The sequence below is a fragment of the Heteronotia binoei genome, chromosome 11 (genome assembly GCF_032191835.1).
Source record: "Heteronotia binoei isolate CCM8104 ecotype False Entrance Well chromosome 11, APGP_CSIRO_Hbin_v1, whole genome shotgun sequence".
In the NCBI taxonomy this organism is placed as follows: Eukaryota; Metazoa; Chordata; class Lepidosauria; order Squamata; family Gekkonidae; genus Heteronotia; species Heteronotia binoei.
In genome coordinates this window covers 13,743,712-13,767,907 of record NC_083233.1, presented here as the reverse complement: position 1 = coordinate 13,767,907, position 24,196 = coordinate 13,743,712, and the positions used below count along the sequence as shown (strand labels likewise).

Genomic DNA, 24,196 nt, shown 5'->3' with positions numbered 1-24,196 from the left:
GATAAAAAGGTGGAGAAGAAATGGGGGAAGAAAGGGCAATAAAGGAAAAGAAAGAAGGGGAATAAAGGGAAACAAAGAAATGGGGGAAAAAAAGGAAAACAAAGGGAAATAAAGTGGAATTAAGGGAAATGGGGAGAAGAAATAGAAAGAAAGGGAAATAAAGAAATGAGGGGAAAACTTACCTGAACTGTGGCAGTGACTTTTCCAGGTCCCACAGTGATCCTGGCCAGCCAGCCAGGCCCCAGGGAGGCCACTGCGTGGCTGGGCCCCATGATCCCTGCTGGCCAACTGGCCCCTGGGGAGGCTGCTGCACAGTATGGCTGCGCCTCACGATCCTCACTGGCCTGCTGGGCCCCAGGGAGGCTGCCATGTGGCTTGGCTCGGCCCAGCAATCCCCAAGGGCCAAACCAAGTGGTCTTAAGGGCTTTAAACAGTCCTCAGGACCGATGTTCCCCACCCCTGCCTTAAATCAACCCATTATTATGAGTCCTCTTCTCTGCTGCCAACAGGAAAGGAAAAGAAAGGAAAGGTCCCCTGTGCAAGCACCAGTTATTTCCGACTCTGGGGTGACATTGCTTTCATAACGTTTTCACAGCAGACTTTTTACAGGGTGGTTTGCCATTGCCTTCCCCAGTCTTTTACACTTTCCCCCCAGCAAACTGGGTACTCATTTTACCGACCTCGGAAGGATGGAAGGCTGAGTCAACCTTGGGCCAGCTACCTGAATCCACCTTCTGCTGGAATCGAACTCAGGTCGTGAGCAGAGAGTTCAGACCACAGTACTGCAATACTGCTGGTTTACCACTCTGCGCCATGGGGCAGGACAGACCCTCAAATACTTCAAGAGAGCAATCCTGTCCCCCCTCAACCTTCTCTTCTCCAGACTGAACATTCCCGACTCCCTCAACCTTTCCTCATGGGGCTTGGTCTCCAGAGTCTAATGGTCTCCAGAGTCTAGTGATCCTCATTAATGTATAATTCTGAACCTTTGGAAGTTTAAAGGCAACAAACTGAAGTCTTATGCACAACGTGCTCCTTCTGGATGGAGGTGGTGATGAGAAGCAGAACAGTCTTTTGCAGCAGCACCATAATTATATTGGAGCCAAAACAATTTTTCTGCTTTCCAAGCAAGAGCCTTCATTTCATACCCCCAAGAGTTATGGCAAAGGAGCCCGGCTGGACCGTGTATTTCAGGCGCACACAACAGATGGCAGCATTACAAAATAGGAGAAACGCAAGACTCTGAGGCCTTGGATCACTTGTCTGAGTCTGATTATCCTTTTCTTCCTCACCAAATGTGTGTCTTTTTGATGAAAATCAACTGATTTTCTTTCCTTGTGTATTCATAAAACGAACAAAGCAGAAATTTTGAGAGCACTGAAACTTAAAAAGATACAGGGCCTCAATTAAGAAAAGCTGAGGATCCTATATTATATATACATCTATTTAAATGTCACCTCAGGAAGGTTTTGAAAATCCCTTTTAACACTTTAGGGGTTAAAGCTGAATAGCAGGTTGTCATAATCCTAGGCCTAGTGAAGCCTGCCTAGGAGTTACAAAAGAGCTTACATTTTCCAGGATCCCTTCTGTCCCTCTGATTGGGTGCCAAGGTTTTAGAGGGAAACTGGCCCAGAGAGGGGTGGGGTCTAGGAGAACATAAAAGGGCCAAGCCCAGGCAGGGGGTGTTCTTTTCCTGGAAGGCTGAGCTGGAGGCAGGCTGGAGCCTAGAGAGCTTGCAGCAGGGGAAAGATCCCTTACCCAAGGGGGTGAGTGTTGGTTATTAGAGTAGGGACTGTATAAGTAAACACGTCAGGGCTTTTGTTTCTTTGCACCAACCTTTACTGTATATGTATTTCACTGTTTCACGCATTTATTATTTGAGCACTGCAAATAAACTGTTGTTGTTATACTGCCTGGGTTCTCACGTCTCCTTGGTCACAATTAGGAGGTATTTCTTAATAAGGAAGACAAGGATGCTTGGGTGCTCTGGGCCCTCCAGACAAACCCTTCCTAGAGTGGTGGCAGCCAGTAGAAGGCCCTGCTAGGCCTGGCTGAGTGACACAGATTCTTGATCAAATCGCCAACTTTCAAACCAGTCTTGGCAGGTCCTTTTTAAAAAGTTGGACGTGCAACAGTGAGTTAAAACTACTGTGGTCAGCTTCAGTGGCTAATTTCTGCATAGCAGAAGCACAGGAAGAAACTTGTTCAGTTGGCTGGCCTTACTTTATTCTGCCTCAGACTATATGGGCAGATCTTGGCAGGCTCGGGAAGGACTCTCGGACTCCTGGGACCCCTCATGTCTTAGCACATGAACCCCCAGTCCAGAATGTTTGGGCCTTTCTTTGTAAAAAAAGAGTCTTGAATTGTCATATTCAGTCAATACAGGCATTTCTTTTCAGCCGGTTTTGGAGGAGGTCCTTTGAAACGGCCAAAATCTTTTTCAGGGCTGAAGCCGCAGGAGAAACAGGACCTGCTGTCCAGAACATTTTTTTGTTTTGGCTGAGCAACCTGAGGGAGGGAAGCCTCTGTCAAGTTGTATCACTTCAGACCAAATTGAATGAAAAATAATAATAAAAATAATCACTTCCCACATAGGGTTGCCAATCCCCAGGTGGGGGCAGGGGATCCCCTGTTTTGGAGGCCCTCCCCCCGCTTCAGGGTTGTCGAAAGCAGGGGGAGGGGAAGGAAATGTTTGCTGGGAACTCTATTATTCCCTATGGAGATTTATTCCCATAGAAAATCATGGAGATTTGATCCGTGGGTATCTGGGGCTTTGGGGGGGGGCTGTTTTTTGAGGTAGAGGCACCAAATTTTCGATACAGCATCTAGTGCCTCTCCCCAAAATATCCCCCAAGTTTCAAAACGATTGGACCAGGGAGTCCAATTCTATGAGCCCCAAAAGAAGGTGCCCCTATCCTTCATTATTTCCTATGGAAGGAAGGCATTGAAAAGGTGTGCCGTCCCTTTAAATGTGATGGCCAGAACTCCCTTTGGAGTTCAATTATGCTTGTCACAGCCTTGATCTTGGCTCCACCCCCAAAGTCTCCTAGGCTCCACCCCCAAAGTCCCCAGATATTTCTTAAATTGGACTTGGCAACCCTATTCCCACATAGAAAACTAGCTTGTTAGGCAGAATTCTAGGCTGGCTTTATTTCCTGGCCACCTGGGCCGTACCGCTCTCTAGCTGTGCTGTAGCTCTCTAGGCTCCAGCCTGCCTCCAGCTCAGCCTTCCAGGAAAAGAACACCCCCCCTGCCTGGACTTGGCCTTTTTATGTTCCTCTCCCAGGCCCCACCCCTCTCTGGGCCAGTTTCCCTCCAAAACCTTGCTGCCCAATCAGAGGGACAGAAGGGATCCTGGGAAATGTAGGCTCTTTTGTAACTCCCAGAGCACCCAGCCACCCTTGCCTTCGTTATTAAGAAATACCTCTTAACTGTGACGAAGGAGATGGCCAGGACCCAAGGAGTATAACAACAACAGTTTATTTACAGTGCTCAAATAATAAGTGGGCAGTTGCTTTAGATTAAGGCCAGATGCTTACACTTTGTGTTACATTTTGCATGATTTCTATAGCAATATGTTCAGGGCTTTTTTTGTAGCAGGCGCTCCTTTGCATATTAGGCCACACACCCCTGATGTAGCCAGTCCTCCAGGAGCTTACAATAGGCTGTGTACTGGCAACTGTAAACTCTTGGAGGATTGGCTGCATTGGGTGCATGTGGCCTAATATGCAAAGGAGTTCCTTCTGCCAAAAAAAGAGCCCTGCCTTTTCAAAGGCTTCATGCATGGAAGCTTTTCATGGCATGGCGATAAGTAACATCACCTGATAAATAACGTTTTAGTCAGCCTCTCTTAAACGGACAACAAAATAGTAAAGAGTCCAGTGGCACCTTTAAGACTAACAAATTTTATTGTAGCATAAGCTTTCCAGAAGCACAGCTCTCTTCATCAGAAGAGAGTGGCATTTCTCAAAAGCTTATGCAATAAAATTTGTTAAGTCTTAAAGGTGCTACTGGGCTCTTTACTATTTTGCAGCAGCATACTAACACAACTAACTCCTCTGGATTAAAGGGAGAGGGCATTTCTCTCTCTCCAGGCAGCTGGCAACATATGAAGGTAATACAAGACTGCCTCTGAGCATCTGCAGAGCGCTATTGCCCCTGAGCCAACATCAGCTATGACATCTGGCCTGAAGGGAGAATTTCATCAGAAGGTGAATTTGGCAGCCTGCAGCTTCAGTGAAGCTGACCCAGGTAGGACTGCAAACATCTAGGACCAAATGGTTCTCCTTTGTGTTACTCTCTCCACATGGTGTTTCTGTCGGTCTGTGGTTATGACCACAACAAATGAGCTCCATCACTGTGCATTTTGCCCTGTGGTATCTCAACTATTAGTTACAGGTCAACTTGATCTGTTTGTGGTATATTGGAAGATATTGGATTTATATCCCGCCCTATACTCTGAATCTCAGAGCGGTCACAATCTCCTTTACCTTCCTCCCCCACAACAGACACCCTGTGAGGTAGGTGGGGCTGAGAGCTCTCCCAGAAGCTGCCCTTTTGAGGACAACTCCTACGAGAGCTATGGCTGACCCAAGGCCATTCCAGCAGCTGCAAGCGCAGGAGTGGGGAATCCAACCCGGTTCTCCCAGATAAGAGTCCGTGCAATTCACCCGTACACCAAACTGGCTCTCATATATCTATTTTGCTCTCAGCAGAGGTCAGACACCAAGCATCAAAAGGCAGGGCCTGAATCGAAGCACGCAGCCTAACCCAACTAGACCCATTTTCTAGCAACTTTGACAGAGAGATCTGATTTGAGAGTGGTGTAGTTGTTAAGAGACCTGGACTAGGAACTGGTAGATTGAGGTTCAAATCCCTACTTGTGCCATGGAAGCTCCCTGGGTGACCTTGGGCCAGTTATGATCTCTCAGCCAAACCTACCTCACAGGGTTGTTGTAAGAATAAAATGGAGGAGAGGAGAAGGACGTAAGCCGCTTTGGAGAGAAAAGTGGAGTATAAATGAATTAAACCAGAGGTGGCTAATGGTAGCTCTCCAGATGTTTTTTGCCTACAACTCCCATCAGCCCCAGCCAGCATGGCTGATGGCTGGGGCTGATGGGAGTTGTAGGCAAAAAACATCTGGAGAGCTACTGTTGGATACCCCTGAATTAAACAATAGTTTCTTAGCGTGCTGTATCATAGCATGCTCCTTTACTCATGTCAATTAAGTTTCTCATGGCTTTTTCCTTCATTAGTATATTGTATTTTTATCTTCTCCACAAGAGGCTAGAACATGGATGTCAAATGTCTGGCCCCTGGGCCACAAGTAGCCTGCCCAGGGCTTTTATCAGGCCTGAGGCTCTTTCTCACCCCTCCTCACCCTTTGAAGCTTGAGGCTGCCGAAGTTCCCAGCTCCTTCTGCCTTGATTTTGCCTGCTTCAGCAAGAAGAAGAGATTATACCCCACCCTTCACTGCCTGAAGGAGTCTCGGAGCATTTATAATCTCCTTTCCCTCCCCACAACAGACACCCTGTGAGGTAGGTGGAGCTGAGAAAGTTCTCCCAGAACTGCTCTTCAGCAGAACAGCTCTGAGAGAACTTGAGACTGACTCAAGGTCACATCAGCAGGTGCATGTGGAGGCATGGGGAATTGAACCCGGTTCTGCCAGAGAAGAGTCCGCACACTTAACCACTACACCAAACTGGCTTCTGGGCTTGCAAAGAAAATGTGGAATGGTTTGTCCATTAAGGCCTCTGCACCCAGATAGACTACTCTGGGAGTAGTCTATCTGGGCCCAGAGATCTTAATGGAAAATCCATTCTGCATTTACCTTGCAAATTTGCGCTGCAATGTATTTCGATGGAGTGGAGCTCTAGTAGTTTCATTTTTCAGTTTGTGTGGCCAGTTGAAGCTGTTGCTTGCTGCTTTTTCGTTTCCTTGCTAATGATTAAGGAGAACTACCATGAAGATGGATTATAGCTATAACCGTTGGGTTTTTTTTGAAGAAAGATTCTTTAACAGATAGAGTTTATTACCTTATAACAAACTAAATTAAATAGTAATATGGAGACGTTTGTTAAGCGGGTTGGCACTGCTGGAGATCACCAAAAGGGGGGGTGGGGTGGAGAAAATGTTATATATGTGTATTAACATTTAATGACAAATGATAATATGTCATTACAATATATTACATTATAATAAATTGTTTTAAACGAGAAGCTGTTGCTTGCTGGAGAGGTCTCCTTGCAAATAAAGGGGTGATGCTCGCTTTGAGCCAGCTTGTCTCTGCTGAATGGACCTGAGAACTGGTGCCTAGTGAGTATTCTAACCTGGGAACCCACAGCCAAAGGGGGATATTACACTAGAGATCCATTGCCAATCTGAGTAGACCCAGAGGGGGGAAGAAGCTTGCAATGTCCAGCCATTTCATGTTTTCCTAGGCTCAGAACATTTTATATTTTTAGTTTCTGCTGTGATCCTTGTGCTTTTTTCTTGATGCTTTATTTGAAAAACTGCATTGCTAAATCCCGCTACTCCCCCCACCTTTCCATTTTAAACAAAATATCGCAAGAGTTTTAAGCATGTTTGCATTTTAAGTAAAAGAAATAATATCCATCCATCCAGACCTTTTATGGCAAAGGGTACACATTTAGACATATACAGAGTGGAAAACTGCAAGAGCAATCTGGCTGTGACATCTGTCACCCCATTGGTCGCCAGGGTTGATTTGGCTGCTCTGTCTGGCTAGGCAGGTGTCCCCTCCCTCACCACTCCACATGCGCCCCTCCCGAACCTGCGTGCTCTGTGGAAGAGGAAGACCATCCCAGATAGAAAAATAATATCTTCAATTGTGTTCCTCTGTATCCTGTATATAGTGCTAAATTAAACCCTGTGGAAGCCCCTAGGCAGTCAAAATCTCAGTCTCCCCCCCCTTGCAAATTTTCTGAGTCGGAGCACCCACCCTGCCACCCATGGCCCCTCCTGCAGCAAACTTGGTGATGCCAGCAGCAGCTGCACCAGGCAAGTCGGGCAGAGTGGCTCAATTGCTGAACACACGTGCAGGCTGGGAGGGCTGCAAGCAGGGGGAAACTGGGGTGAAAAACTGGCCCAGGCCCCCTAAAGGTGTGGGGGCCTATAGGCCAATAACTACTTGGCCTAATTGTTAATCCAGCCCTGCCTGTATAAAATATCTCTGCTACCTGGCCCCACAATTTATGACGCACAAGGCCTGGCCCCACAAAGTCTCATTTATGTAAGCTCTGGCCCTCTTAACAAATGAGTTTGACACCCCTGGGCTAGGACCTCTGATCTCTCTCAGCCATTCAGTCACGCCTGATTTATGACGCTACCGCTTTCTTTGCTCCACTCCTCCCTTCCCCGCCCTCTCTGCCCATAAAAATGAGGGGCATGATTTCCGTTACATCTGAGGAAGTGAGCGTTGACTTACAAAAGCTCATGCTGAAATAAAATCTTTGCTGGCCTTCAGAGGCGTTCCTGGAACTCTCTTTTGTTAAGCTCAAGAAAGACATCTTTTGGCTTTATTAGAAAAAGAAACATGACTTTATGTGCACACAGTATACACAACGACTTGTTACAACAACAAAGAGGATGAGAGTTTCCCTCCCACCCAGTCTAATGCTCCCCCCCCAAATCATGTGAAACCTTCATAACAAACACTTAGGTTTGCCTCAATGCTCACTCTCCATTGGGGGGGACGGACGGATGAGTGCTTTTGTCTTTCTTCTGGAAGTCCTCTTGTGGCTTTTAACTGGTGCATGAACAAAACTTCGGCAGCTGAACCTTTCCCCAGAATGGAAATGGGAGTGATGGGAAAAGCTTCACTAGGCTGAAATGTCAGCGTCCCACAACAAGGAACATGGCCAGCAAACCCCCCAAAATGTGGCAACTCGACAAAACAGATTTTGCAATTTTATGACCATCCATCCCTCGTCCACTTTTTTTGGGGAAACCTGAGAAAAATCTGCAAAGCAGAAAACTAGAGAATGGCATTTCTTTCCACTAGCCTGATCGCAGCCTCTGAGGGTTTAAATACTGGACCCTCTTGACCATTTAATGCAATGCCAAATGTGCCAAGACACACAAAGCAGTTGACTGAAGCGACTCAGGATGGACGTTATTTTTCAGGACACTGACAAATCAAGGCTCCGTTGAAGAGGTGCATGCCAAGACTTCTTGCGTGGTTGCCAAGGGTGCTGAGCTGGAACCTTCTAATTCTGCTTCCGCCAGAGCACAGGGTGCAGCTGCCCTGGATGGCAGGTGCCAGCTCTGAGATTACAAAGATTTAGCATTCAGCTATACACAGGGGTGGAATTCTAGCAGGAGCTCCTTTGCGTATTAGGCCACACACCCCTGATGTAGCCGATCCTCCAAGAGCTTACATGGATCTTTTTTGGTAAGTTCTTGGCTACATCAGGGAGGTGTGGCCTAATATACAAAGGAGAAGAAGAAGAATTGCAGATTTATACCCCGCCCTTCTCTCTGAATTGGAGACACAGAGCGGCTTACAATCTCCTTTATCTTCTCCCCCCCCCCCCCCACAACAGACACCCTGTGAGGTGGATGGGGCTGAGAGGGCTCTCACAGCAGCTGCCCTTTCAAGGACAACTCCTGCGAGAGCTATGGTTGACCCAAGGCCATTCCAGCAGGTGCAAATGGAGGAGTGGGGGATCAAACCCAGTTCCCCCAGATAAGAGTTCACACACTTAACCACTACACCGAACAGGCTCCTGCTAGAATTCCACCCCTGGCTATACATTTAGAAAACAGTGGGTTTCCCCCCATTGCTTTATCAAGGAGAAGGTATTAGAAAACTAACCTTTTCCTCCCTGGCTGTTTTCTTGCTGGAAAAAGCAATCCTCCGTCTTCTTTTTCGCCCCACTGGGGAAACTTACCCACATCCCCCCCCCCCCCCCAAGTGGGCATAAAAGCAGGTGTCCCTATACCTTGAATCCCAGAGAATACATTTTGCAAATTAATTTTTTTTAAAGTCATAATACAGTCAAGCTTTTATTTGGCGACGTGCCCTCTTCTTTCTAGGAGCACCGTTTGCTAGGCAACATTTGGGAAACTGAACAAGAACAATTTGTAGTGGCTCACACCATAGCAACACAGCCCGTACTACTATTCTAAAAGAGACCACGGAAGACACAACGAAGCAGATTAACTGCATCCTGCCAGGTGACACGGGGCGCCAACATCCACAGGCACGGATGCCGTTTGACTACTGCGAGAGAAATATGGCTTTCCATAAAGGCTGAACTCTGTACAGATCCCACTTGCAAAGGCTGCCTTGAAGGGACTAAACAGGCATAAAGAACGTAAAATCCAACTTCGGTTGGCGACGTCCAGGTTTGAGCCCCACAAACCAACCAGGAGAGGTTGCAAGCGGTGTTCGTTAAGGAATGACTTATCACAGTAGCTGATTATTAAAAGTAGTAATTGATGGGGAAGGGCAGGACCTAAGATTGGCCGTTAAAAGCAGGTTGCTCTGCAGAGAGCCACGGGGGAAGATTCCTCTGCTCGCAGGTAAGCATTACCTGCTCACTGCTGCAGACCAAGCAGTCGTGAGCCAGTAAAAACCATCACCCAGAGTGGAAGAGGCAACTGGAGCGTGGAGCCCACTGCTTGCTTGTAGCAACCCTCCCTTGAGTGCCCCACCTCTGTAAGGTGCTCTAATGGGATTTTTTCCCCCATCAACGAGACATTCCAACCACACCAGGCTGTCAAGACAATCTCACGGGCTACCGAAATGGTGCCCCGTTCTGCAGACTCCTGGCTCTGAACTTTTCCGCTGCTATTGCTGCTCTTTTTGTCTTGTTCTGGCAGAGCTCCTGCATCGCTATACGGCAGGGAGAAATTTAACAGGCAAAGCTTTCCCAAGTACGAAGATGAACAAATGCTTGACCAGTTGAATCTGGAGCCTTCACAAAGCTACCGTTTAGCACAGGAACCCTGCCAGAAAAAGGAACTAGCCAAACTCAATTTGGGTGTGCAAGACTCACTTGCTGCACTTTAAAAAGCGCCAGGGCTGCAAGAGCAAAGTCACATCAGGACCAGGGGGTCCTTCGGTCATTCCCTGCAAGACCCCAAACAAACGCAACAAGCTGCTATGGCCATCCATACCTCGGAAGGTCAAAGGGAGGCCATGTTTTATTTTATTACAAGAAGGCTAACTGTGAAATAAAATAACTGCTTAAAAGCCTGAATAAGGGAAGTTCCAGTCATTCTGTAGCACTGACAAACTCTCCGAAAACTTCATGGACTGGGATCCGGAAACTGGATTGCAGTCCTTGGGAATTCCAATGGCTTGTTTCTCTTCTGCAGCTCCGACGACATTTTTCTGATTCGCTGCTGATCGCTTGCAGCCTTGCGAAAAGAGCGTTGATGCTTCCCTTTCTTTCTTTCAAAAGCAAAGACTTTGGGAGTCGGCGCAGGGCCAGCGCGAGGCTGTGTGCGCTACAGTTCCTTGTAGCACTGAGGCCCAAAAACGAAGTGTCAGGAGCGACCGAGAAGGTGGACGCAACAGAGAGGACCGTGACTGGCCATGCCCGTCTGTGAAGATAATGCTTGAAACAGATGAGGAGTCCTATTTTCACCAGTGTAAAGTCCTCCTTATTTACACTTTCCCAGCAGGCAAATGAAAGTCAAGTACAGGATACCTGGGGAAGTCCTTCCCCAAAAGTCTTTTATATTGTTTCTCTTAACATTTAGCCCTTGTTTTCCCAATACTGTCAGTATCAGATGCAACAACAGCGGCAGCATCTGTTAAATAGGATTTTTTTTTAAAAAAAAAAACAGCAACAACCAAAAACACAGTAGTCGTATGTAATTGCAGTCCGATAAAACTAGGCTTTTGTTCCCATTAAGTGTCTGAAGAGGCCCAAATTACGATACGAAAATGGTACCATGGATGGTTCTGGGAAAGGCGGACCAAGACAAAGCCAGGGCCATTTTGACAAATTCCAGATCCGTCTTCTAAAAACAAACCGACGGACGTGCTCCTTCCAAAGCAACAAATGTTTTGCTCTTCAAAAGTGGTTCCTTTGTGGCCCCCTGGAATTCTCCACGGTTTGTTGTTGACAGTGGAAATAATGAAACTTTTCTGGATTTGAATGTGCAAAATTAAACCAAGCAAGAGACTGGCTCCCCTGCGCTCTTCAAGCTTTGGATTGCCTTTCGTCCGTCCATTCCTGCTTCGTGCTCTGGAGTGCCTGAGTTTTCTGCTCATCCACCTGGACGTAATCCACTCTTTGCTCTTCGGAGAGAAAGGGTTTCTGCCCAGGAGAGACAACGGAACAGAAGAACAAAGCTGTGAGCAAAAACCTTAGTAACGATGGAGTGGGGCTTGTGCCAGTTCCTTCCCCTGCTGCCCTTAGCTGGTCTTTCGCTTTCACCTTGACGCTGAGGGAGCCGTCAGCTGACAAAAGTGTCCATCGGCTTAATCTCCCATCTGTCACTTGGTCACCCAGATAGGGTGGCCAAGTCCAATTCCAGAAATATCTGGGGACTTTGGGGATGGAGCCAGGAGAAATGTTGTGACCAGCATAATTGAACTCCGAAGGGAGTTCTGGCCAGCACATTTAAGGGGACACACACCTTTTAAATGCCTTCCCTCCATTGGAAATAATGGAGAATAGGCACACCTTCTTTTGGGGCTCATAGAATCGGAACCCTTGGTCCAATCTTTTCAAAACTTGGGGGGTCTTTTGAGGAGAGGTGTTGGATGCTAAGCTGAAAATTTGTTGTCTCTACCTCAAAGGACAGGCCCCCCAGAGCCCCAGATACCCACGGATTAATTCTCCATTATTCCCTATGGGAGTCAGTCTCAATAGGGAAAAATGGAGTGCCCAGCAGACATTTCCCTCTCCCATGCTTTCTGATGACTCTGAAGCAGGGGGAGGGCGTCCAAACCGAGGGATCCCCTGCCCCCACCTGGGGATTTAGCAACCAAACAGAGGAACGTGAAAAGATAGAACAGGAGGAAAAAAGCCACGTGGGCATTCATGTTAAATCAACCTCAAATTCTTAGAAATTCTTTATATACAGTTGTTCATAGAAATTACAACGTGACACAAAGTGCAAAAGAGAAACTACTCCCGAAACAATATTCAACATTAAAGTCCGACGGTTTGTTCCTAGAAATTGAAGTCGGGGAGTGGTGTGGGATGCCGTGAAGATAGAGTCCAGTGCTCAACTCTTCTCTGTTAGCCAATATGTAGATGGAATGCAGCAAGGCAGTAGGACGCGACAGGGATGCGCTAATTGCCCTGTTTCACACGAGGCTTTAACGAGCTTCAATCATGACTAAAATGATTCACATTGGAGACCAACGCTCTTACATTCAAGAGACATTGCCGAAGAGTTGGAGCATTGGACTCTATCTTCACGGCATCACAAACTACTTCCCGACTTCAATTTCTAGGAACAAACCGTCGGACATTAATATTGAATATTGTTTCGGGAGTAGTTTCTCTTTTGCACTTTGTGTCACATTGTAATTTCTATGAACAATTGTATATAGAGAATTGAATTTCTAAGAATTTGAGGTTGATTTAACGTGAATGCCCACGTGGCTTTTTCCTCCTGTCCCACCTGGGGAGTGGCAAAAAAAACGGAGAATCGAGCACACACACAATGCTGTATTAAGTATGAATAAGCGCAGCAAATGCAAAAAATACAAGAAGTCCCAGTACTCATATGTCCACAATGACGAAACCAGCTGTGAAACCTGTTTGAGGCGTAGCCCACTAACATAGTAGGACTGGGTCCCGTTCTGTGAGTGGATGTCTGAAATATTGGAGAAGGTGTACCCAGTAATACGCGTCCCAAGTAACGATTGAGAAAGGTTTGGCCCAAACCGGTCTCTATGTTTTCTTCTCTGTGATTCCGTACAAGAAACTGAAGACTGCATCTTTATCAGACTTTGCGTCATTGTGGACGTATCAGTACTGGGACTTACATGTATATATGTTTCGTATTTTTTGCATTTTCTGAGTTTATTCATACTTAATACAGCATTGTAAGTGCGCTACTCGATTCTCCGTTTTTTTGCCAATCCATTATCGAGTATCCTCAGTCTTTATCCTCTTGGGGATTGGCAGCGCTACACCCATACCTAAAAAGGCCAGGGAGACCTGATAAAAAAAAAGCTATGAAATGACATGCAGAAATGTCTCTTTGGAACAGAAATGCAACTGAGGTGCATTCTGGATTTTTCTTCAACCAATTGTTTTATTTTGAACAGTGCAGATGTGGTTTCCAGAGAAAGACTGCAGCGCTGGCGGCAGAATGACAGATTATTTTCCCTCAGCACATTTCCCCACCAAAATTCTCCCCCCCCCCCACCGACACACACACATATTGCCTTTTGGCCCTGTGAGGAAAACTTAAGAGCAAAAACCAGCTAAATCCCATGTTTAAGAGCAAAAAACAGCTAAGTCCTTGTATCCCCTACAGGTCCTGATGTCAGGAATGCAGGACAAGCTCTATGCTTGAAAATTCATTTGCAGAGATACACAGGGTCTGATTTGCATTGGCACCATAGCTTGCAGGAAGAGGAGGAGCTTGATTCTTCCTCCCTGCACCATTTCCCCAACCTGAAATGAGTCATATTTGCCAGATTAGGGAATTTAAGTGTAACGGATGTGCTACCTGCAAATTCCTGAACAGTGCAAATTACCCTTTCAGGTTCAGTTAACAGTGCGGTGGTGGGGAGAAGCTTAAGCCACCTCTCTCCACAAGACCTGATCTGAACTGAGAACTGCAGCTTCCAGAATGCAATTGTTGAGAGGGCTCGTGGCAGTTGTGAGAACTTTGTAATGTGCGATTAGGCCTCTTGGCTCAGAACCAAACCAGACACGATGGTGTCCTTGTGAGGACACCCATCACATGGTTGGAGTGAGCAACTTAGCAGCTGATAACAGACGGGCATTTTGGGGCGGACTGGAGCCGTCCCGAACCCTCCACACGCTCCCCAGCTAGGTGGCCCTATCCTGTATGAAAGGTGGCTTGGCACGATCAGACGCGAGTGGGGGGGGGTGCCTCAGAAGCCAGACCGCTCTTTCACTCCCCCCAGTGCCAGCCCTAGGGCGTGTGGCGCCCAGGCAGGCTACCTGCCTGCCGCCCCCTGCAGCACCACAACATGGCACCATGCTCCATCACCCGCCACCCCAGCATGATCAGAGGAGTGCCGCAATGAGGCTTGGCCCTACCTGCTTTGAAAGGGCCCAGGCTTCTTCTAAGTTGCTTGAAGAGTGTGCTGGAAGAGGCTTCTCCCCTCTCACTTCCGGAACTAGCAATTGCCTAGTTGGTGAGCCAGCCCTGACTCCCCCAACAGTCAAGTGCTCATGCACAAGTGCTCTGGGCAGTTTTGGATTTTAAAAAAGCTGGAAGTGGCTTGGGGCGGCTTGGTGGTTTCAAGGTGCCTTGCTTACACGCTTCTGTCCCCAGACGCTAGTGAGGCGACTGGCATGCAGCTCTAAAATTTGCAACCGCTTCGAAACTGGTTGCTTTTTGAGCCGCTCTGAGGATGCCGGAGGATGGGGTGAGGACAGGAGGGGGATGGGCAGCAGATGGGAGTGTTCGGAAGGATTTTTTTGAGTCAGTTTCTCAGGCTTCCCCAAGTCACCCCTAACCGCCCTTCTGTTATCAGCCAGCATGTCCGGGCAGGGGGTGGCACTACATTCCTCTGTGTTATCTCCTTGAATGGGATCTCTCTCCTTCTCTCTGCTTTAACCTGGGAGCTGCCCTCTGACCCCTCCCCCTCTTTTCTTTGTTCTCCCCCATTCTCTGCATGTCTCTGCATAGAGCCACACGTCTCCCAAGGTCTCTCCTATAGAAACAAAGCCCTCATATTTCCACACACACAATGCTGAATTTAGTTGGCCACTTGTGATCAGGAAAGTACTGCCTCTCTTGTTGACAGCAACCTGAATATAAACAGAATCTACTTGAATAAATTATTATTATTATTATTATTATTATTATTATTAATTTTGCAATATACTCCTTGGGAGGTTGATTTACTGCACTCAGTATCACTGCCACTGTGTGACACAGAGTGTTGGACTGGAGGGGCCACTGGCCTGATCCAACATGGCTTCTCTTATGTTCTTATGTGACACAGAGTGTTGGACTGGAGGGGCCACTGGCCTGATCCAACATGGCTTCTCTTATGTTCTTATGTGACACAGAGTGTTGGACTGGATGGGCCATTGGCCTGATCCAACAGGGCTTCTCTTATGTTCTTATGTGACACAGAGTGTTGGACTGGATGGGCCATTGGCCTGATCCAACAGGGCTTCTCTTATGTTCTTATGTGACACAGAGTGCTGGACTGGAAGGGCCATTGGCCTGATCCAACATGGCTTCTCTTATGTTCTTATGTGACACAGAGTGTTGGACTGGATGGGCCATTGGCCTGATCCAGCATGGCTTCTTTTATGTTCTTATGTTCACGCTTCCATGACTGGGCAAACTTTGCCATGTTAACCAAATATCCCAATACACATCTAGCTGGATCCTCAGGAGGACCAAAAGCAAGTGTGTGTGCGTTGGGGGAATGGAGTGTGTTTCCCAACACAACTGGTGCAGCTAGTTTTTAATTTCCATGTAATGTATTTTAATTATTTATTAATCTGTGCATGTTCACGGAGTGGCCTATTTCTTGCCCGTGATCCGCCCAGAGCCCCTCTGCAGGGAGAGCAAAATATAATTCTGAAAAACAAACAGTAATATGAAGAGAAAAGGTTACGGAGTCCTCTGCGCTGGCCTCCCTATTTATAGTGTGAGTCTAGAGGCTGCATTCTGTTACGCAACAAAACCCCAAACTTTCTTGCAAACACTCACAGAACTCCACTTATTAAGTAATTCTGCCCGCGGAGATAAGATTCATCTCAGTGAGGGGCAAGACCAGTGTTACTTTTTATCTCGAAGTGTTTCCTTCGACTTATCTTCTCCGGTTCTGGATTCAAATCCAAAATGAAAGGCAAGCCATGTGCTACGGTTAGATATCAAACTTTGCCGCCAGTCACTAATGAACAGGGAGCAGAAGACGTGCGCTGCCTTGAGCCACTTACCTTTTGTACAGGCGACGGGGAAGCAGAATTGAAATCCAATGCTAAGTAATCAAGGCTGAACTTCTTCGGCCATTGGAAAGCCCCATTATATGGAGAGGTCGCTTGCCGGTGCTCCTGTTGGGGAATTACAATCATTAACAACAGAAATTCTTTGGGTGCCTAAAATTGCCAAGCTCTGCAGGTGGTATAATGGGACAAGCCCCCCCAAAGCCAGATTACTCTCCCCGTCCCAATATGGAGAAATTAAGCAGGAGATGGGAAGAAACATTAGTGTCACGCGCTGGGGTACTGGCAGGGGAAGAATCCGAGTCCAAGTGGAGATCAAGAGTCCAAAAAGCCGAGAAGAAACCAAAAGGGAAAAATCCAAAGCACAGAGTCCAAGTCCAATCTGGGGTCTGAGTCAAAAGAGGAACCAAGAGAGCAAAGTCCAGAGCCAAACCAAGAGTGGGGTCATTCGAAGTCAGGAGTCAAGAAGCTGAGAGATCAGTTTCACAGCCAAGCCGAGGTGGACGCAAGTCGCAAGATCGACTTGTTGCTTCCACAGGGGGCTCAGCCCGGAGCGGGGAGCTAAATGGCCCGCTACCGCTGTTTCCAATTAGCGAGCAGCCAGGCTCCTGTTAGAACTCCGGGCTGAGCGGGCACCTAGCCCACAGCCGCGCCTCTTGGCGACAGGTTGCCAAGTCTTGGTGGAGTCACTCCCTTACACGATCCATCTGCGGGGGAGAGTCGGGAGGGCTTTCTTCTCGCAGCTGCTCAGGTGCAGGGAATGTGGGTGGCGGTGGCCAACTGTCAGTTTCAGAGAGCCCTGGGTGAGCGAGGCCTGCTTGGGCTGGCTAGAGATCCAGCCAGCCCAAGCAGGCCTTTCTCATCTGGGGCTCTCCTTGCCCCCCCGCAAGAGTAAAAAGACCAGCAAGCCACCCGCCACCCAAAATCACATAAGAAGTGGAGAAAGGGTGGCATGGGCATCTCCAGGGGTTCATGAGGGCTGCTAGGGGTGTGGCAAAGCCCTTGGTGGCTGGCTGGTTGCCCGCTCTCCTATTCCAGGGATTGTTTTGCAGCTGCACCTACTATTCAATGGAGAAGGTTAGATGGGGAACCCTCAGATGTTGTATATACTGTAAAATAACTGTAGAGTGGGGTAACTGACAACCCCTGTGTTAAAGTATATAATAAATGAGGGGAAGTCTGTGGTAGAGAACCATGTCGTGCAGATTGTGAACGGAGCGTAAAAGCCAATGAGAGCCGTTGCCTAAGCACGGGGTGTAAATCTGACGTTTGTTATGTGTATTATTTTGTTTTTGGGAATTATGTGTTGGTATAATTATTAATTTGTGATATTGTTAGTTCCTAGCATAAATATGCAGCCCGTTGAAGTTTAAATGAAACACGGGAACAGCCGGAATTGTGTCGCTGCAGCTGGTGGATAAGCGGCCTGCTGCCTGAAAAGAAAGGGATTTGAATACATGGTATTTCCTGCGAGTAAAAGTCACACTGGACAGCAGGTGTTGGCATCTTACAATGAAATTTGGCATCCAAGAATGGATTTTTTTTTATTTTGTGTTACGAAATGGACTGTGAGGGATTCTGAAAAAACTTATAAGGACAGAAGCGTCTGAAAGAAGAAAAAGATTATACAAATAAATGGTGTGATGACTACTGAAATCTTATTTGCACAGCTTTGGTTCTGTGTGTTTAATCATACTGATGGGTGGCAATAAAGTGAGCCTGTGGAGGATGCTGGCATCCTCCTAACCGGGCCATCCTAAGTAGTTGTCTGAGTGGCTCAGCTGGAACATCAACCCTGTTTTAAGCAGCAGCCCCTGATATGCCACTGCGTGCAAGTTAAGGAAAAGTGTTACAGAAGGGCCCAAGAAAGGCAAGCAGGGATAAAGCTCAGAGCTTCTGTAGATGAGTCTCTTCCTTTCTGCTCCCCAGGGCCGGCCCTAGGACCTGCAGCGCCCCACGCAGCCTTGCTACCTGCCCCCCACGACAGCCCAGCAGCGGGGAGAAGCGGCAGCAAAGGGGAAGGCAGCAGCAATCGGGGTGGGGAAGGAGGCGAGGAGAGGAGGCAGCTAGGCAATGGGGGGAAGACAGCTGCAATCGGGGCGGGGAGAGGAGGCGGCAAGGCAATGGGGGGAAGACAGCAGCAATTGGGGTGGGGGAAGAGGCGGCTAGGCAATGGGGGGAAGACAGCAGCAATCGGGGCGGGGAAGGAGGCGGCTAGGCAATGGGGGGAAGACAGCTGCAATCAGAGTGGGGAAGGAGGCGGGGAGAGGAGGCGGCAAGGCAATGGGGGGAAGACAGCAATGATTGGGGCGGGGAATGAGGCCGGGAGAAGCGGCAGCAATGGGGGAAGACAGCAGCGATCGGGGCGGGGAATGAGGCCGGGAGAAGCGGCAGCAATGGGGGAAGACAGTGATTGGGGAGGGGAAGGCTGTGGGGAGAAGCGGTGGCAAGGGGGGAAGACAGCAGTGATTCCGGGAGGGAGGGGAAGGAATTTTTTTTTTAAAGGTGGGAGCACCCAATTTCTCACCCCTCCAGGACCAGCGCCCTAGGCAAGTGCTTATTTTGCCTAGAGGAAGAGCTAGTCCTGCTCTCCCCCTCCCCATTTTTGCCGGGATCTGATGCAAGGGGGGTTCAGAGATGAAGCTTCCCCTGCCTGCCACTCTGTCCCCCCCCCTCCCCAAACTCCTTCTCCTGTCTTTGCTCCCCTCCCCCCGCTTGCTCGGCAACTCAGTTACGTGTCCCTTGGCCTACGTCCAGCAGTCATCCTTTCGACTCGCGCTCCCTCCCCAAACTGCCCTCGAAGAAAGGCTGCCCTGTGAGTAGCACCTGGCCCCAAACAGGAGGGAGGAGAAGGCAAAAGAACGTCTTCAGTGTTTTGTGTGTGCCTAGGCGATTCAGTAGAGGCCTTGTCTAAAATGGCAGCCAGCGTTGGCTCCTTGCCTTTGAGGGATTGTCATGTAAATATGCCCAATCCATGGGATTGCTTGGGAAAGCGCCACCGACACTCCTGTAAACAGCTGAGGCCTGGCAAAGGAGGGTGAGGAATGAAGGACTTTCCTTATCGCCCCGTAAATCAGGCCTTGTATTATTTGCTCCCCCCTTTTCCCCTCCAGGAGGGCAAAGGGAAGGCCTGCCACACGTTTTGGACTCTTGAGCCTTCCGTTCACGTGACCCACCACAAGAGAGGAGAGGAGAGCCATAGGAAAACGATTACCATTTGAATGTAGCTTTCTTCCTCTTCTCCGGAAACCGAACTGGCAAAGACTCGGGCTGAATTAATGCCCTCTCTTTCTGGAGAGATAAAGCTTGTCCGATTGCTGGTGGAGGAGAAAAAAAAGAGAAACAAAACACAGACCCGGTCAAGGAAGAGTTTCTGCAGATGCACCGAGGCCGAGCCAAAAGCCTGACAATGGCCTAACCCAAGCCCCACTCCGTTAGGGCAGCTCTCTGGACTACAAAGTAGGTTATGATCTCATCAACGTCACCTTGGTGGATTATTCATTTCTGCTACTGAAGCTGAGAGGGCTTTAAAAAAGAATTAAATGCCAGCCACACCATGAGGAGAGGAGAAAGCAGCGGGCCTCAAAGTACCGTCAGGTAAGGAACGTAAATTGAGGCAGACACCGATCGCATCTGGGGGCTCCACGCTCGCTCGTATGGGCACTGACATTTCGGAGATGGGAATAAGTTGATTAGCTCTGGCGGCTGCACGCACTGCGTTTGCGGTGCCCTGTGGAAAAAAGGCATTTGGCACGTGGGAGAGGTCTGCTACTTGGCTGCTCTGAACACTGGGGGGGGGGAGGGGGGACAGCTGGCAAGTCCATTGCCAGACACTGGCCAAGCGTCCTGCTTTTTCAGACTTCCTTGGGTCTGCCCTTGAACACTGTTCCAAAGCTTCCGCTGGGGCAAATCACAGCAGCAAGACTGCAAGGAGACCAAACCCTGCGAGGAAAGGCTTCAGCGACTTGGAGATGTTCATCGTTCAGTCCGGAGAAGACGAGGCTGAGGGGAGACATTCTTGCTCCTCTCTTTAAGCATCTGAAGGGCTGTCTCTTTGAGGAGAGAAGGGGGCTGTTTCTGTCGGCAGCAGAGGAGAGGGCTCGAAATAATGGGTTTAAATTAAGGGCGGGAAGGTACCAGCTAGATATTAGGAAAACCTTGTCTCCAGTAAGAGTTGTTCGCCAGTGGAATCAGCTACCGAGGGGGGTGGGGATCCCCCCTTCCCTGGCAGTCTTTAAGCAGCAGCCGCACAAACAATTGTCAGGGATGCTGTAGGCTACGGATCCCCAACCACCCCCGTCCATGGAGCGGTACCAGTCCATGGCCTGTTAGCCACCTGGCCGTGAGTTATATAGACGGTTTTCGCAAACAGCTCACCTCGCAGTCACAATCCTGTTCCCTCCGCAGCGTCCGGTCGGATTTCCCACCATCTGCGCCGAAGTTACAGGGAGTGCCGTGGCTTTTGCGTAGCAAACGTAAACTGCTAAAACCCAGTTTATGTTTGCTACGCAAAAGCCGCGGCACTTCCTGTAACTCTGGCGCAGAGGGTGGGAAATCCGACAGACGCTGTGGAGGGAACAGGATTGTGACTGTGAGGTAAGCTGTGTGCGAAAACGGTAATAATTATTTCATTATATATTACAATGTAGTAGTAGTTGTAATAATGATAATAATACATTGGATTTATATCCTGTCCTCCACTCTTGAATCTCAGAGCGGCTCACAATGTCCTTTATCTTCTCCCCCCCACAACAGACACCCTGTGAGGTGGGTGCAGCTGAGAGAGCTCTCCCAGAAGCTGCCCTTTCAAGGACAACTCCTACAAGAGCTATAGCTGACGCAACGCCATTCCAGCAGCTGCAAGTCGAGGAGTGGGGAATCAAACCTGGCTCTCCCAGATAAGAGTCCGCAACACTTACCCACCACACCCAGATAAAGTGCACAACTGTATCATTCCGAAACCATCAACCCCACCCCACCCTCCACCCCGGTCTGTAGAAAAATGGTCTTACACAAAACCGGTCCATGGCGCCAAAAAGTTTGGGGATCTCTGCTCTAGGCTGATCTTGCACTGAGCAGGGGGTTGGGCTAGATGGCCTGCATGGCCCCTTCCGACTCTGTGACTCTCTGATCCGAGGCCCATAAAGTAGTTAAGAATGAAAAGGCTACACTGGTTGCCATTTTGGTGGGTGAAATTCAAAGGGCTGGTGAATCACCTTCAAACCTTGTCCAAGGCCTAAAATAGTTAAAGGACCTCTTGCAGCCATCCGAGTCTGCCTGTTGTTTAAGATCCTCTTCGGAAGCTTCCACTCACAGAAATAAGAGACGCTACAAACAGCAGGGTCAACACGCTGTTGGCACCTTTTCCTTTGGAACTCCCCGCTTGCAGCTGCTCATCCAGTGCCAAACTTGCTTAGCTTTAGATGCCAAGTGAAATGCCCCCTCCCCACCAGGGCTGGCCCTAGACCAGGCGTGGCCAAACCGTGGCTCAGGAGCCACATGCGGCTATTTCACATTTATTGTGTGGCTCCTGAAGCCCCCACCACCCCATTGGCTGACTTGGAGAAGGCATTTAAAGTTGAAGTTGTTTTCTTTCCATCTCTCCCTCCCTCCTCCCATCTATTTGCTGCCTGCCTGACTTCCTGGTTTGTGGCTCTCAAACATCTGATGTTTATTCTATGTGGCTCTTACGTTAAGCAAGTTTGGCCATCCCTGCCCTAGACTGTCTGGCACCCTAGGCATGGCTTACTTCTGGCGCCTTCCCTGCATTGATAATGGCACCAGGTCACATGGGAGATGCCCAACTTGGTGCCCCTAGAAGGCTGGCGCCCTAGGCAATTGCCTAGTTTGTCTAGTGGCAGAGCCGGCCCTGAAAATCTGGTTTCACCCCCCACCCAATCTTTCACTGTTCTAGCTGTTAAAGGAAACAAAGCTACACCCTTTGGAAATTTGGTTTTACTGCTACAAATTGTTAAGAGAGTGACTTAAAGACTGCTGCTTTCATTGCTGTTAGCATTGCTTTATTTTTTTCATCCATTGTTTTAATGCCAAGAAGAGCCCCGTGGCGCAGAGTGTTAAAGCTGCAGTACTGCAGTCCTAAGGCTCTGCTCACGACCTGAATTTGATCCCCAGTGGAAGGTGGGTTTTCAGGTAGCCGGCTCAAGGTTGACTCAGCCTTCCATCCTTCCGAGGTCGGTGAAATGAGTCCCCAGCTTGCTGGGGGGAAAGTGTAGATCAGGGGTGGCCAACGGTAGCTCTCCAGATGTTTTTTTTGCCTACAACTCCCATCAGCCCCAACCATTGGCCATACTGGCTGGGGCTGACGGGAATTGTAGGCAAAAAACTACCGTTGGTGAACTACCGTTGGCCACCCCTGGTGTAGATGACTGGGGAAGGCAATGGCAAACCACCCTGTAAAAAGTCTGCTGTGAAAACACTGTGAAAGCAACGTCACCCCAGAGTCAGAAACGACTGGTGCTTGCACAGGGGACCTTTCCTTTAATGTCAAGACTGGAAGCTGCCGAGAGGGTCTACATGCGGAGAGTCAAACGTATTCTAAACGAACAACCCCACTGCAAATTATGCCAGGGGAAAACCAGTTAGGTAGAAACAGCCAGCATCCTTCAGCGAGCCCTTTTTCGAATGAATTTAAAAGCATCTCTGGTTTCCCCCAGTAGCTGATTCAGGCCTGCACCACCAAACTGCCCATGTGCATGAGGAGGGCTCTTTCCCCTGCGTGGCCTGGGGCAGCCAAGCATAGCTGGCATTTCCTACAGATGCCCTGTTACAGAAACAGAATAGACCCTATTCTTCTCTCATGTCTTGAAAAGAACTGGCCAACTGAACCACAGTAGTACGTACTGATAAGGACAGCAGCATTCGGGAAGAAAACAGTGCTTCTAACACAATGCGCAACACAACAGACCACATCTACACCTGGCTGCTAACTCATGCAGAGAATACCAAGAAATAGAAAGAGAGAAACAGAGACAGGAGGGATAGAGAAAAATTGCCCTCACCAGGGCTTTTTTCATAGAAAAATCCCAGCAGGAACTCTTTTGCGTGTTAGGCCGTACCCCATGACATCACCATTGTTTCACATAGGGCTTTTTTGTAGGAAAAAGCCCAAGAGTTTATTTGCATATTAGGCCACACCCCCTGACACCAAGCTAGCCGGAACGGTGTTCCTGCTCAAAAAAAGCCCTGCCCCTCACAAAATGACAGGCCCTCTCAGAAAGAGCTCATTGGTAGACGTATCTCCTGACTTTTTAAAATTAAAGTTGAAAAACAGCTGTGGGAGGCGACCAGTTTGAATGGAGGAAAGGTGTGTGTGGGGGGGGGCTGTGAACCCCTCTTCCTTCCCGCCATCGTTCTCCTCAAAATCATCCACGCCAAGCCATTTTCCTCCTGTGGAAGAAAACATAAAGGGACCCTGTGGTGGTGGGAAGAGGAAAGGCTCTGAGGCAACCGCTCTGTGGACTGAAGAATATCTAATTCCCCCCCTCCCCCTGTGGCCTCTCCTATAGATTCTTTACATCCCAACTGCCAACAATCAAATAAAAAAAAGGGGGGGTGCAAGTTTTAAAATAAAGATTGGTAGCACTTAAGCTATGTGCTTTCTAAAGGTCTCTTACTTGCAAACCTGCTAGACTGGGATGGCCAAACTCGGTTAACATAAGAGACACATAGAATAGATGTTGGATGTTTCAGAGCTTCAAGAAGGAAGGAAGGAAAACAGATAGGGAGAGAGAGGTGGAAAGAAAGCAACATTCTCTTGCTGGCTTGACTTGGAGAAGTGATTTAAAGAGAGAATGTGTTCTCCAAGCTGGCTGACAGGGTGGTGGGGGCTCCAACAGCCACACAATGTGTGTGAAAGAGCCACATGTGGCTCCCAAGCCACCCCTTGGGCTAGACTAAGGCGGTATCTTATATGTGAGGTAAAGAGAGACTCCAGCTTCTCAGATTTTTGACCTGACCGGCAAGACACAGATGGAGATGATCAGCAAAGGTTTATTTAACAGAAATTAAAGTGGTAAATATGATGTGTGGGTAAGATCTATAACACAAACCTGGTTCTCAAATGAAGGAAATAA

At 48.5% G+C, this 24,196-nt stretch overlaps 1 protein-coding gene across 1 annotated transcript in view; it reads right to left on the bottom strand.

Moving 5' to 3' along the window:
- Nucleotides 1-10,128: 10,128 nt before the first annotated feature.
- The window catches only part of GAB3 (GRB2 associated binding protein 3), a 158,755-nt gene continuing 144,687 nt past the window's right edge, over nucleotides 10,129-24,196 (bottom strand). Inside the window, exons 8-10 of the mRNA XM_060249961.1 lie at nucleotides 19,318-19,420; nucleotides 16,098-16,211; nucleotides 10,129-11,294 (exon numbers count right to left, since the gene is read on the bottom strand). Coding sequence (XP_060105944.1) covers nucleotides 11,178-11,294; nucleotides 16,098-16,211; nucleotides 19,318-19,420 — 334 coding nt within the window. The 3' untranslated portion in view covers nucleotides 10,129-11,177. The remainder of the gene's footprint in view (nucleotides 11,295-16,097; nucleotides 16,212-19,317; nucleotides 19,421-24,196) is intronic.